Genomic DNA, 14718 nt, shown 5'->3' with positions numbered 1-14718 from the left:
GTTATTTTCACGACACTTAAGCGACCACAAATGTGGGAGAAACCCACATTGCTTCCATACGCCACCGCCTTTATCCGCCATTCTGCCATAGCACCGGTATATATGTGTTGGATTTGCGATTTACTTGTCATACTTTGCCAAGCTTGGGTAGAATTTCTATATAAGCGTGGGTGCAAGTCTTCGTCGCACCATGGAGCTTTAAACAGAGCTCCACGGTAAAAACTAAACAGTAATGAACGTCGTTTTCGTATTATACACAGGGACGTAGCTAAGGCCTGATGATTGAGAGGGGGTGGGGGGGGGGGGAGAGATGTAGTGGCTGAAATTCCAACTGGATGGGTTTTGGAGCCAGAAAATTCCGACTGCTGCCTTGTAACCCGCCCCCCCCCCCACACCCTACTCGTCAACGATACGGTCAGTGTCAGTCAGACACCCCATCTTTCGCGACTGCACTTTTGTTACGAACTTTTTTTCGGTACATTTGTACCACTGGCCCTCCCTTCACAAATTTATTAATCACTCTGGTTAGCGAGTAAGCAATGAGTATAAGTTATCTGCTTGATAGGCTACATAGACTACCAACTAAAAAAGCTATGTTAATGTAACAAAGGGGAAAACTTTTCTTTTTCAAAAAATTATATTCGACGACATAGTGAACTACCCCAAAATAAAGTGCTTTTTCCTAGCGCGTTTAATATTATTTTCTTGGGGTAGGGGGTGGGGGGGGGGGGCTATTTATCACTCACATGAAAACTAATTTAAATTGTTCACTTCATTCCAACTGAGCATTTGGAATGAAGTGAACAGCTAAACATTTTGCAGAAAAATGTTAAGTTGACGAGATACGATAAGTTGCCAATTAAACATTTTGCAGAAAATTTTTCAATTGCTCAATTGGGATGAAGTGAACAATTGAACATTTTGCCAAAAACATGTCCAATTGACGAGATATAAGATAAGTTGTCAATTAAACATTATGCAGAAAATTTTTCAATTGCTCAGATGGAATGAAGAGAACAATTGAGCAATTTGCAGCAAAATGTCCAATACACGAGATATGATAAGTTGTCTATTAAACATTTTTCAAAAAAATTTCAATTGCTCAGTTTAAGCAACTAAGCAATCCAACATTTTTCTTTTTTTTTTGGATAAGATTTTATCTTGCTATTTTAACAATTTACAGCATATCTGAGATCATGAGCGGTCTTCACTGGCTTTCCATCCGCCAAAGAATTGCATTGAAGATCAACCTGCTCACATTCAAGTGTCTCCATGGACTTGCTCCTCCATATTTAACTGACCTTATCACGGGATACAATCCTTGTCGGTCACTTCGCTCTTCATCCCAGAACCTAATCAAACCCCCTTCTCGCCGACCACGCACCGCCTATGGACGCCGATCATTCGTAGAATCCGCTCATACAGAATGGAACAATTTGCCACAACATATCAGGACTGCATCTTCTGTGGACAATTTTAAAACAAAACTGAAAACTCATCTCTTTACTCAGTAATTCATTGTCTATGATCATATTGTGAGACAATTTTTATTGGACACTTTTTTCTTGTATATACATGTTAGTGCTTTTTTATCCATGGTTATTGCCTTTTGTGTGCTATTTTACTTTTTATCATACGGTCATATGCTTCTTTTGCTGTGTGTTTGACTTGTAATCTTTATGTATTTTTTGACGTTTTTCATTTGTAAAGCGCCCTGAGACTTCTGTTACGGGCGTTTAATAAGAACTGTTTATTATTATTATTATTATTTCAGTCATACTTTCCCAAGCGTGGGCACAATTCCCCTAAGCGTGGGCACAATAAAGTTACTGTCACACATGCATGTTAACCAATATGTATATGTGTAGTGTATGCGGCTGCGTACAGTATGCATATGTTGTCTCATATGTATAATCGTACATATGTCTGTATCTGTGACTGTATCTGTATTGGCCGCAAATTAAGCAAGCAATAATTGCTAGGAGTGTTCAAAAAATACTTTCCTTGGAGGTCTTCGCTCTCCGAATTGTTCTCAGACATTCTATATGAACACAAAAGATGACTTTTTTTGACAATGTCCAGCCTGAGTGAAGTAATTTTTCTTCCAACGAGGTTATATAAACCGTTTAAGAATATTGACCAGGGGTGACCCTTTTTGAATATATCATATATGGGCCAATACAGCATACTTTAATCCTTCTACATAACCTATATTAGTTGCATATAACAAGTTTGAACATAACTGGACACCCAAACTTCTCCCGTAGCAACGTTAACACCTTCGAAAATTAAACGGGTGAGGGGGGGGGGGGGGGGTCGGAGTGTTTGAGAGAATATAAGAAAGTATATGGTGTATATAGGGTTTTGTCTCACTTGCATTTTTCTCATAGGCCCTTAATAGTGAAAGTAATCAGATCTTTTACTACGAAGATATTCTGTACTTGTAGATGCCAGACGACGTAAATCTGATGAAGGAGTGTATAGCATGCCAAAAATGGTTCCATGAAGAGTGTGTTGGCCACATCCCACTTGGAAATTTCATCTGCAAAATTTGCCGGAAACGTAGAGTTGATGCCAACAAAGACAATGCTGGGAAGAAAAGAGGAAAATTTAAGAGACCAATCAGGAACTGGACACTCTCAAGACAAAAATGCAAAATGCTAATAAAAAAAGACTGCAGAAGAAATGTGTACATCGATCAATAGAATTGCATTTGATTCTGTTTTCCCTTACCCTTTACAAAAACTTGCTGCCCTGGCCAAGTGGAGATGGGCGGTTCATCTATGCAATGACGATACCCTTGGGGTAACATTTGATGACTCCACTCATCCAGATGGTTTGTTTACATTTTTCTGAATGGGGCATCTCTGACTGTTAACAAACATATGTACGAAATGATTGTTCACAAGATGGTCCATGCATTTGTGGCGATGAATGGTTATTTCAATGCTACTGCACATGGCAAGCAGTTTCAAAGATTTGGCAAGGAGTGTATCGCCAAGTTGAATGCAGCTTGCTAGAAACTTCCGCTTGATTTGATAGACACAATATTGAACCCCACAATAGTTCTACGTGCAACCCGAATTGAGGATTGATAGCCTAAGTTTAAGGATCACAACCTTTGCTAAAATTGGCCACACTTAGTGATGGAGCTGAGGCGTGTTACCCTAGAACATACAGTATGTTGTTTATTGGTTAGATTGATACAGTAGGTCTGGGTGAGGGGGTAGGGGGAGAAAGGAGATTATTGGTAGTACATAGTAGTATATATATATAGATATATAGTTTATCCTGTACCTAGTAGTGATACAAATATAAGAAATAGTAGGCGATAAAAAATATGAAATACAAATGAGTGATTGTATAATGCCAAAGCAGTGCAGATTTAAAACCTGATGTTTACAATATAGTATTCAAATGTTAAATACCCTCAAATGGATCAAAGTTGGACATCCTGTACCATGGCTTAATATAAGTTTTCTAGCAGAAAATCATTGTACTTTACAGGGTAACATATTCATGTAATTACAGTATCTGACTGAGTTGCATGCAGGAAGCAAAATTCACTGAAGAAATCAACAGATCATGTATTAATTAACAACCTGACTAATGAATTTAGTTTGAATGCTAATATCGCTTTTGTTGCAGTTACAGTGAAACAAATACTTGCCAAACCGAAGAAATTTTTCCATGGACCACGTAAATCGTACTGCTACGTTTGATCCATGTGCTATCAATAAAATATAATGAAACTATTGATATGAATGGCCCTTAGCCAACATCTTTTAAATGATTTATAATTGACGACCTCTGTACTCTATCAGGACTACCTTCCCCAAATAAAATCGAAAATACTGCCCTCGAGCTCTTTAAAACAAATCAACATTTGGGAGGTTTGCCAAAAAAAAAGGAAAGACAAGCTAGGAAAACCAGCTGGGAAAGATCAAACGTTTTGACTATAAAAATCGACCAACATTTTTTAAGTAGAGCTGAATTACATGGGTCTGAAACAGGGCCTCCTTTTAAGAAATTTTGAGTGGGGGTGGCATTCTTAAAAAGGGACCATCATGACCATGACACGTCGGCACAGAGTCGAATGCCACCACAAATCCGAGTGTCGTCAAGCATATGAACTATATGGAACTTTTTAGTCACAATATAGCGTTGACAATTACTGTTTTCATAGGGCCATAGGAAAGAAACAAAGTGTCCCCTAATCTCTTAAGTTTGACTTTAAATTCAAAATTTTGACCTTTTATCTCTAAATTAAGTTCGACCTTTTGTTGACTGTTCATATCACAATTTTGACATTTTGTCTCAAAAGTTGGTTAAAAAGTCTTACTGGGAGGGGAGGGGGAATGGGGTGAGTGATCCAACTGGGGGATTTGGAGGGGACTGGGGGCACGCCCCTCCCCCAGTTAGTATGTTAAAAAGGCCCTGGACTCTGCAACTTGAACACTTGGAATCTTGGTGGGCAGTGCAGTTTAGGGTAAATTGCTGATTTTGCCAATTTGGTTTCAAAAAACAGCATTTTAATGGTTAAATGTAGTAATCAGTATTTCAGGGGAGAAGTTCCATGTTTGCGGTTGCCGCTTCAGTGATTTCTGGGGTCAAAATGTTTTTTTCAGTCAAAAGTTTTGACTTTCGGGCCCGAGATTGCCGAGATGGACTCTGTTGGGGTTCTATTCAACGTTAGCTATTTATTCGTACAGTACTTAAGTTATTTTGCGGCTACCAACGATCGGTAGTTAGACTATACGCTTGGCCCTTCATAGAAGTGTGTGATTGACACTAGTTTAACGAAGTCTGCTAAGCAACGGTAATCAATGTATATCACGTTTTGTTATAGGGATAGAACTAAATTTGGACTAAGTTTATTCAAAATACATTGAATGTGGTTGCCCCAGCCCTAGTAAAACTTTAATTTATTCCAGCCTGACCTAAATGGTAGCAATGATAACTTGATAAGTTTATGCAGCAGCAACACTATCTTTAAAGACTCATGCAGGCAAATCCATTACAGAGATACTGATAGCTAACCTACACTACAGTACTAGTAGTACTTAGCAGTACTACTACTACTAGGGTGGCCAAATAGAGAGAAACTAATGGATTCCCTCAATTATTGTACAGCCAAATGTTCACTCACCTTGGTTGCTTCCACCACCCCATTCCCCTTAAGGTAGGAATGTTAAGTAGTCTTGATTTAGATGAAATTTAAATGTAGACTACTCCCGTGGCTAGATTGTTTTAGTAAAATATTCTAATAAAGCAAATTCTAGGTAGCTCTAATGTGATGCCTGCTATAATAAAAAATAATAAACACCAAAGTGAAAAGTTTGATCAAGGATTGCCCCTGGAGTATTGTTTTTTTGACAATGAATTGGGCTCTTCAGAGATGGCAGATGAATGTGTCAATGATTGTAGTGTTTCTATTGGTAACTTTAAATTCTTCCTGTGAATCTTGACAGGTTGTATGCCATTTTAACCTGATCTGCTGTAAAAAAAAAACCTTTCATGGACTGTGCCTTACTTTGAAGAAGGTTGCAAGTCTTATTAAGGCCTGGTGTAAGATTTCTTTATATAATCCAACTGAGCAGAACCGTATTAAATCTTTGTTTCCTTACATTCATATCAATGATAAATTGGGTTCTATGTAAGACTTTAAATGAAGCTAAATGTCAAGTTTGTGAGTGACCTTCTCGAAGAAAACGGGAGACCTGTAACCTTTCACAATGTTTACAGAAAGTTAAATCTGCCAAAGTTTCCTTTTACCATCTAAACTGGATCAATTAATGCGATCCTTTGTACTGGTGTCGAGAGTATGGTCAGAATTGTAATTTCTTATATTTTAATGAGACTTAGCTGGATAACGTCATAAATTTCATCTCTATGTTCCAATGTGTTTATTCTCGATATTTGGATAAAGTTGGCCAGAAACCTACCGCTTTCTAAAACGGGCTTAGGTTTTGGACAACTCGACGACTGAAGATTAGAATAAATTTTAAAGTTTACCCTGGGCAACAGTCTCCGAAGCAAAACTCCAATATTTTCAGTTTAGAATAATTGGGACCGATAAGATTCTTCACATAGTGCCATGGGAAAATCAGACTCTCTTAAACTGTACTTTTTGTGATATTCAGGTTGCAAGTATATAGAACATGGGAGTGTAGTGTGCCATCCTCTTTTATTTTAGTAGTTGAGGATATATGTTAATCAGCAATCCTTTTTCACGAAGAAAGATATCCTATACTGGGTTTTGGTTTTGGTGTTGATGTCATCTCACCAATACAATGTTCTTATTTTGCATATGAAGCATTTCATTTTCCAATGTAAATTGAACAAGTGTGTTCCTTTAGATGATTTTCTCTATCAACTTAAGATTACTATAAGTGTACAAAAGTACATGCACATAACATCGATATCGTAATATTAATAATATTAAAGTTAACTTCATGCAGCTTAAACAAGCCTTCGTGACATGCGATTCCCTCTTCCATTAATTTTGTTTTATTCATTGTGTTGTTTATTTGAAGCATCTACTATGAAAGTATGATGTTGATTGTTAATTGTTAATTTGAATCCAGAGTTATCAATAAATGAAGGGGGAAAATATTGCTCGTTCGCAAGTTGATGGCTACTTCCAGAGTTATCAATAAATGGAGAAACAAGAAGAAAGTTTAGTTGAGGTTAAAATTATATTCATTTATGAGTTTTTTTTTAAGTACCTTTTTCCAAGCAATGTTGCACAAGCACGATTCTGTAAGTTAATCAGTTTGTAATTTGTTGTTCAATCTTCGAAAGTAAAAGGAGGATTGTGGTTCATAATTCATTCCTGTTTTGTCGAGCTATTATATTATATTTTTAAAGTATTTTGTTAACTCTAATCGTATAAAGACACAACCTCCATATAGATAGTTGAGAGTGATGAAAGCTACCACTTTTAATTAGTACTGATCCGATGTCGGTGTTACGATTTTTAAGAGGAACGTAAAATAAAGGGACATTTTACATTCCGTTTTTTTTTTGACTAAATTCTTCTTGTTCTTAATGTCTTAAGTGATTATGCAATTAAGAGTAAAAACAATCTCAAGTAATCCTAAATGTGCATCAATGTAGCTGAAATAAATACATAGTGTATTTAATAGACTTGAAAATAAATATGAAGTCCATTTAGGGTTATACATTATCTCAAGTAATTTTTTAAAAAAGCTTAAATTTGGTCAAAAGTCGCATTTTTTATGATTCCACACTAAAAGGCGGAACACTTAGCTGCCATGAGGAGAAGCTGGGTTTTAACCCCGAAAACACCCTAAATGTGCATTAATGTAGCTGAAATCAATACATGGTGTATGTAGTAGACTTGAAAACAAATTTAGGATCATACATTATCGCAATAGTTAAAATTTGTTCAAACGTCGCATTTTTTTATGATTCCACAATGGTTGTATGAACAATATTTATTTATTTATTTGTTTGCCACAAAATTACAAAGTGGAGGGAAGTCTTCCATAAAGCTTAAAAGCTTAACAATGTGGAAAAGAAAAGAGAAGAGAAGAGAAGAGAAGAGAAGAGAAGAGAAGAGAAGAGAAGAGAAGAGAAGAGAAGAGAAGAGAAGAGAAGAGAAGAGAAGAGAAGAGAAGAGAAGAGAAGAGAAGAGAAGAGAAGAGAAGAGAAGAGAAGAGAAGAGAAGAGAAGAGAAGAGAAGAGAAGAGAAGAGAAGAGAAGAGAAGAGAAGAGAAGAGAAGAGAAGAGAAGAGAAGAGAAGAGAAGAGAAGAGAAGAGAAGAGAAGAGAAGAGAAGAGAAGAGAAGAGAAGAGAAGAGAAGAGAAGAGAAGAGAAGAGAAGAGAAGAGAAGAGAAGAGAAGAGAAGAGAAGAGAAGAGAAGAGAAGAGAAGAGAAGAGAAGAGAAGAGAAGAGAAGAGAAGAGAAGAGAAGAGAAGAGAAGAGAAGAGAAGAGAAGAGAAGAGAAGAGAAGAGAAGAGAAAAGAGAAGAGAAGGAAAGAAAAGAAAAGAAAAGAAAAGAAAAGAAAAGAAAAGAAAAGAAAAGAAAATATATTTATATATGTGTATAAGTACATTCATAAATATAAGTACAAATTAAATGTTCAATATATATATATAGTAATTACATACAGGTATAATTTAGTTTTAGTCAGTAACTAGCTATTATTTCCTTACAAAACCACTGCTTAAAGGATGTGACTGACTTTTTACTCTTTAAATCGTTCGTTAGAAGATTCCATGTTTTTGTTGCACGGTTTTGTATTGTAGCGAAAATTTATATTCACTATGTTTGTTTATTATTTCTCTGTTTTTATCTTTATCCATACCGGAATAAGCCGGTGAACTTCTTAGGCAAAGTTTATTGACCTCCATATTTGCATATAGTCGTGCGAGAGGCTTCTAACCAATCACTGAACAGCTGATTGCATCACCCGTTGCTTCCTGTGTATTGTTATAACGTTGGAAATTCCATGGAAAATTACCGTACATACCTGTATTGATTTTACACATGTGTTAGGGAGTCGAACGAAAGAACGCAAGCGGTTAAGACGTATACATGTAAGTTGTCGGAATTATAGGTGAATTGGGCCTTATATAAGTTTAATTACTTGATCAAGGACACGTTTAGCTGTAAAATTAATGACCTATTGCTTACAAATAGTTGCAATGATCCGTAAATTAGTTTAGGACACGAAACGGTTGTGTTATTCAGAGTAAACTTAGTTCGAGAATTTAACGAAGGGCTAGGTTCGATAGGCTGGTTGATATACTGCAACGTTAGGTACTGTGTTCGAGGCAGCGCTTTGTCGTAACGTAGCGAGCTAAGAAATGTGTTATTAAGTAATTATTTCTGTATCAAGTAACTTGGGTCAGAATATATGTAGGGACCAAAGTGTTAATTAAGAAAATAAGGAACGATATGTTGACCCGTTGTTGTGTTATAGGCCACTGAGAGTCACGTAGCCATTGAGCGCAAGTGGGGTATATAGTAAACAAGTTCATGATGATACATGTTGGTTGTCAGTTTTAAAGCGATCGTTAGCCATGATTTGGTAGTTATTTGTCTGTTAGATTTTGGGAAAGACTGTTAATTTACGATCTAGCGAACTTGGAATACTTTTAATCAAATTCCTTACATTATATACCACGTGAAAGGACGTCTTTCTGGCGATTGATTTACTCGCCAAATACCTTCTCAATAGTTAGCCAGCCATATACTCAATTATATTTTCTCATCGTTTACCTACTCATGAGAAATCTGCTCACTGGTCATCTACTCGTGAGATAACTACTCAAATATATTTTCTCATCGTTTACCTACTCATGAGAAATCTACTCACTGGTCATCTACTCGTGAGATAACTACTCAAATATGTTTTCTCATCGTTTACCTACTCATGAGAAATCTGCTCACTGGTCATCTACTCGTGAGATAACTACTCAGATATATTTTCTCATCGTTTACCTACTCATGAGAAATCTACTCACTGGTCATCTACTCGTGAGATAACGACTCAAATATATTTTCTCATCGTTTACCTACTCATGAGATAACTACTCAAATTATGATTTCTCACTTATGAGAAATCTACTCCTGAGACGTTTGCTCAGTTGTCTTCTCAATGTTTAGCTGCATACTAGAAACCTGCTCATAGGATACTTTCTCAAGAGCAACCGTGGTATATGGACTGGGGAGAACACTGCTTATTGTTATCTAGTATACTCTACTTACTCGCGAGTGGCTGTGCCGGTGAGACACTTTCTCAGATACCAGTGAATGTATTTACTCAGGTATACGTTATTATTACATGCTCATCATAGGTCATTGCTAGTTTCCAGGCTCAGTGTTACTCTTGAGCAATTACTCAAGTTTGAAACCGTTTTATACACTGACACACTGTAAATCCGTCTTGCTGTTCTTCGACTCACCAATTAAGAATAATCATTTGTAAAAATTTGAGAAATAAAGTGATTTTCAAGAAACAACACAGAAAGTTCTCTTCATCATTTTGGTTGACTGTGCTTGTATGCAGTGGACCGAGGTCAACGTTACACGTGGTGGCAGCGGTGGGATATTACTAGTTCCGATGTCCACAGTTTACAGCACAGATTCAATCTGACCCACGATGTCGAGAGAAAGTTTCTCCAGACCCGCTACAGTTGTACCAGGATACAGAACAGATACAGCACCGTTACAGCCATCTACAGAAGAAAGACCATTACTGACAGGGCTATTACCGAGTGATACACAGGGGAACCACGCAGGTCGAGCAGACTATGAGGTTCTGAGTTCCACTGGGTCGGATAACTCCTGGCGGAGTACAGACCATTATGTACAGCACAGGACAAGAGAACAGACCCGAGAGACCCAGGCTGACGTACCGGGATTACCACAGACATTGAATTCAAGTGGCTTTAACCCATTTCTGGGTTTGAACGAGGCCCGAGTAGTGCACCCTTCTCGTGACCATGACCAGTTCGAGAGACGTAATTGGCAGACCCGTGATCCAGAACGGAACCACCAAGATGAGTGCGCCAGAGAGCCATCTAACCCTTTCAGTTCTGAATGGGGAAAATGGCGTGCTGAAAAGCGTGTGCCATTTGAAAATGACTCACGTCCGAAATTTGAACAAAGACCACACGTTCTGCCCTCTCCGTTTGATGGTTTATCGAACTGGGATGACTATATGGTGCAATTTGAGCTCATTTCAGAGCTGAACAACTGGTCAGATGATAAGAAATCTTTATATTTAGCAGCCAGCTTAAAGGGGCAGGCAAGGGCGATCCTGAATGACCTAGACCACAGACGACGAAGAGACTACCGAGAGCTAACCGCTGCATTGAGCCGTCGTTTTAGCCCTGCCAATCAGACCCAATTATTTCGGGCCATGTTGAAGAACAGAAATCGCCAACCAAGCGAGAGTCCAGCAGAATTAGCTCAGGATATCAAGAGACTAGCTTTGCAGGCATACCCTGAAGCACCATACGAGATGATAGAAACGCTGGCGAAGGATCATTTCATTGATGCATTGCAGGATACAGATACCAAGTGGAGAGTATATCAGTCGAGACCTGCCAGCTTGTCTGACGCCGTTGTAGTGGCAGTGGAGTTGGAGGCGTTCCACTTGGCAGAGACAAAGAAGGGAAATCTGGGTAGACCGACTGCCAGAGCTGTCATGACAGAAGATACAACGAACAAAGTGGAAGACCGCCTGCAGCAACTTGTGGAAACGCTGACAAAAGGTTTCGAAAGTTGTGTTAACAAGATTGACTCTAAATTGGCTCTATATGATGATAGACTAAGGCAATCGACTGCGCAAAGTACAACTGGCACTAGGTATGGTAACCAGTGGGTACAGAACAGCAATTGGCGGGAAGATAGGCGTCCACCGCCTAAATGTTGGAACTGCGGTAGAGTGGGACACATTAAGAGAAATTGTCCTGACCCGCCAAAAGAAGATAGACAACAACCGAACAGACACAACCAGGAAAACTACAAAGAGTCGGACTTGCAGGCCAATGCCCGACTGGAGTAGAAAATGACCGAAGGCCTATGCAGTACAGTGTCCGAGAGGTTGGGACAGATTCTAACTTTGAGATTAGAGTAAAAGGTTATGTTCAAGGCACAGCCGTCAACTTTCTAGTTGACACCGGGGCGAATGTGACCATCCTCAGTCCAAGTTTGTATGAATCCATTCCTGAAAATTCCAGACCAATACTGAGGCCAGCTGCTGTGGATTTGCGTCTTGCCGATGGGAGACCATTTCCTTTCAAAGGGCGAGGGATATTTCAGATTCGAATAGGATCGAAGTCTGTGGACCATGAGGTATGGGTAGCGGAGATTGATGTTGATGCCATACTAGGGATAGAGTTCCTGCGGAGGCATCGGTGCTCCTTAGATGTGATAAGAGGGACCTTATCATGGGACGAGGCGTGTGTAGTGGAGCAAGTCGATAGCGAGAAGCTGTCGTCTGAGCCGTCAGGGGAGCTTTGTAGGCTTGTACTCTGTGAAACGGTGGTGATTGCTCCTGGTGCCGAGTCATTATTAGAAGGAGAAATCTCTGGAGAATTCCAAGGTAGAGAAGCTCTTGTGGAGCCAGCGGAGAAATTTGTGAATAAGCATGGATTGCTTGTTGCGAAGTTGCTGGTGGATCCTGGACAAGAAGTGTTACCTGTGAGATTGTTTAACCCAAGTCATGTGTTACCTGTGAGATTGTTTAACCCAAGTCATGAACCTGTTAGAGTCTACAAAGGTACAGTGATCGGCGTATTAGAGGAAGTCGAGGAGGTAGTTGGTGAAGGTGAAAGCTCCAACGGTAACCCAACGACCCCAATACGAGTTGTGAATTGTACAACGAAGGACTCTACAGATATCCCGAGTCATCTGATTGGACTGATGGAAACGTGTGGCGGACTAGATGGTTGCCAACAGGAGCAGTTGAAGGAACTCTTACTAAAGTACGAGGACGTATTCTCAAAGTCTCCAGACGACCTTGGCAGAACTATGATAGTTCAACACACGATTGACACAGGAACAGCCAAGCCCATCAAGCAACCTGCACGAAAGGTGCCTATGCACCAACGAGAGACCGTAAGCGTCCTACTGCAGGAAATGCTCGACGCTGAAGTTGTGGAACCATCATCTAGCGCATGGTCCTCTCCTGTTGTTCTGGTTAAAAAGAAGAATGGTAAAACCAGGTTCTGTGTCGACTACAGAAAAGTTAATGGCGTTACCGTCAAAGATTCATACCCTATTCCTCGTATTACCGAATCTCTAGACGCCCTCAACGGATCATGCTGGTTTAGTACCCTTGACTTAGCAAGCGGGTACTGGCAAGTAGGTATGGCAGACAAAGACAAGGAAAAGACTGCATTCTCAACAGGAGATGGACTGTTCCAATTCCGCACAATGCCTTTCGGATTGTGCAACGCCCCGGCAACCTTTGAGAGACTCATGGATCGAGTTCTCTCAGGTCTTCATTGGCAGACATGTTTAGTTTATCTAGACGATGTTATAGTATACGGATCCACGTTTGGAGAAAGCTTGAATAGACTGCGGGTAGTACTCAAAAGACTGCGGAAGGCGAACCTGAAATTGAGTCCCCAGAAGTGCCATCTCTTCCAACAAAGTGTCTCGTACTTGGGTTATTTGGTATCAGGGACCGGAGTGTCAACAGACCCAGAGAAACTGAAGGCTGTCAGAGAGTGGCCACAACCTCAAAAATTGACGCATGTGCGAAGTTTCTTGGGGCTGTGTGGATACTACCGCAGATTTGTCCAAGGTTTTGCAGAGATAGCCGCTCCTCTTTTTAAGCTAACTGAAAAGAAGCAAAAGTTCGATTGGAACAAAGATTGCGAAGTAGCATTTCGGTGATTAAAGGCCGCTCTGACCTCTGCACCAATATTAGCATATCCAGATCCGAGGATACAGTTTATCGTCGACACAGATGCTTGTGATTTTGGAGTTGGTGCCGTCCTGTCTCAAGTTCAAGATGGAGAAGAGAGAGTTATTAGTTATTTCAGTAAGACCATGACAAAGCAGGAAAAGAGGTATTGCGTTACCAGGAAAGAACTGTTGGCTGTTGTGAAGGCGGTAAAGCAGTTCCACCACTACCTTTATGGAGCAACGTTCCTGGTAAGAACGGATCACGCAGCTCTTCGTTGGCTCATGACCTTCAAGAACCCAGAAGGTCAAATTGCCCGTTGGTTGGAACTATTGAGCACTTACCAGTTTGAGATTCAACACCGACCTGGAAAGTGTCACTCCAATGCAGACGGACTGTCTAGACGACCATGTGGTGACGATTGTTCACATTGTAAAAGAAAGGAAATTACAGAAGAGGAACAGAACAGGAATGAGCTTTACATCCCAGGTCAAAGGAAAAGGGCCAAGCGACCCGACGTCGAAGTAGTTGATTACGAGATGGCAGGCTCAAAGGTAGCTACCATTTCGAAGGTGGCAACCAATGATGGTGACTTGCCGTGGCTACAAGAATGGTCCAAAAAGGATATAAGAACAGAACAAATGAAAGACACAGAGACCAAGTCGATCATTGACTGGAAAGAAAAAGAAAGCAACCGGCCTGGGATTGACTCCATCTCAAAAGAGAACCTTGAGCTAAAGAATTATTGGACACAATGGGAAAGACTAGAGATAAAGGACGGAGTCTTGTATCGCAGATGGGAAAGTCATGATGGGAACAAAGTTACGTATCAGCTCGTAACACCCAGAGGGATGAGAGAGCAGGTCATTAGACATCTTCATGACAAGCCAACGGCCGGACATATGGGAGTGAAGCGAACCCTGGAAAGAGTCCAACGCCGATTCTATTGGCATGGATGGAGACGGCAAGTAGAATTATGGACCAAGGCTTGTGTACCTTGCCAGGAGAGAAAGCAGCCCAAGTTCAAGCCAAAAGCTAAGATGCGAGTTGAGCATGTAGGAGCCCCACTGGAGAGAATAGCTATAGACATATTAGGACCATTACCACAGACTGAAAGAGGGAACAGACACATTATGGTCGTCGCCGATTATTTTTCGAAGTGGGCAGAGGCTTACTCGATCCCGAATCAAGAGGCTGAGACAGTGGCTAGCGTGTTAGTTAATGAATTTATTGCTAGATTTGGAGTTCCCGAGCGCATTCATACAGACCAGGGACGGAACTTCGAATCACACGTTTTCTCAGAAGTTTGCCGACTGCTTCAGATTAA

At 40.0% G+C, this 14718-nt stretch overlaps 1 protein-coding gene across 2 annotated transcripts; it reads left to right on the top strand.

Moving 5' to 3' along the window:
• Positions 1–8282: 8282 nt before the first annotated feature.
• LOC139977554 (uncharacterized) lies at positions 8283–12195 on the top strand. 2 transcript variants are annotated; one of them, XM_071986959.1, is made up of 2 exons: positions 8283–8565; positions 10041–12195. In XM_071986959.1, the coding sequence occupies exon 2, from the start codon at positions 10134–10136 to the stop codon at positions 11541–11543; it is 1410 nt and encodes a 469-aa protein (XP_071843060.1). In that variant the 5' UTR covers positions 8283–8565; positions 10041–10133; the 3' UTR covers positions 11544–12195. The 2 variants fall into 2 exon arrangements, with proteins under 2 accessions (XP_071843060.1, XP_071843059.1); XM_071986958.1 differs by having other exon boundaries at positions 9829–12195.
• The last annotated feature ends 2523 nt before the right edge of the window (positions 12196–14718 follow it).

The sequence above is a fragment of the Apostichopus japonicus genome, chromosome 12 (genome assembly GCF_037975245.1).
Source record: "Apostichopus japonicus isolate 1M-3 chromosome 12, ASM3797524v1, whole genome shotgun sequence".
Lineage (NCBI taxonomy): Eukaryota > Metazoa > Echinodermata > Holothuroidea > Aspidochirotida > Stichopodidae > Apostichopus > Apostichopus japonicus.
The sequence above is the reverse complement of the archived record's forward strand: the minus strand, read 5'-3'. Positions and strand labels throughout refer to the sequence as shown.

Coding starts and splice junctions, on each gene's coding strand:
- LOC139977554 (XM_071986959.1), top strand. CDS start 10,134: ATGTCGAGAGAAAGTTTCTCCAGACCCGCTACAGTTGTACCAGGATAC.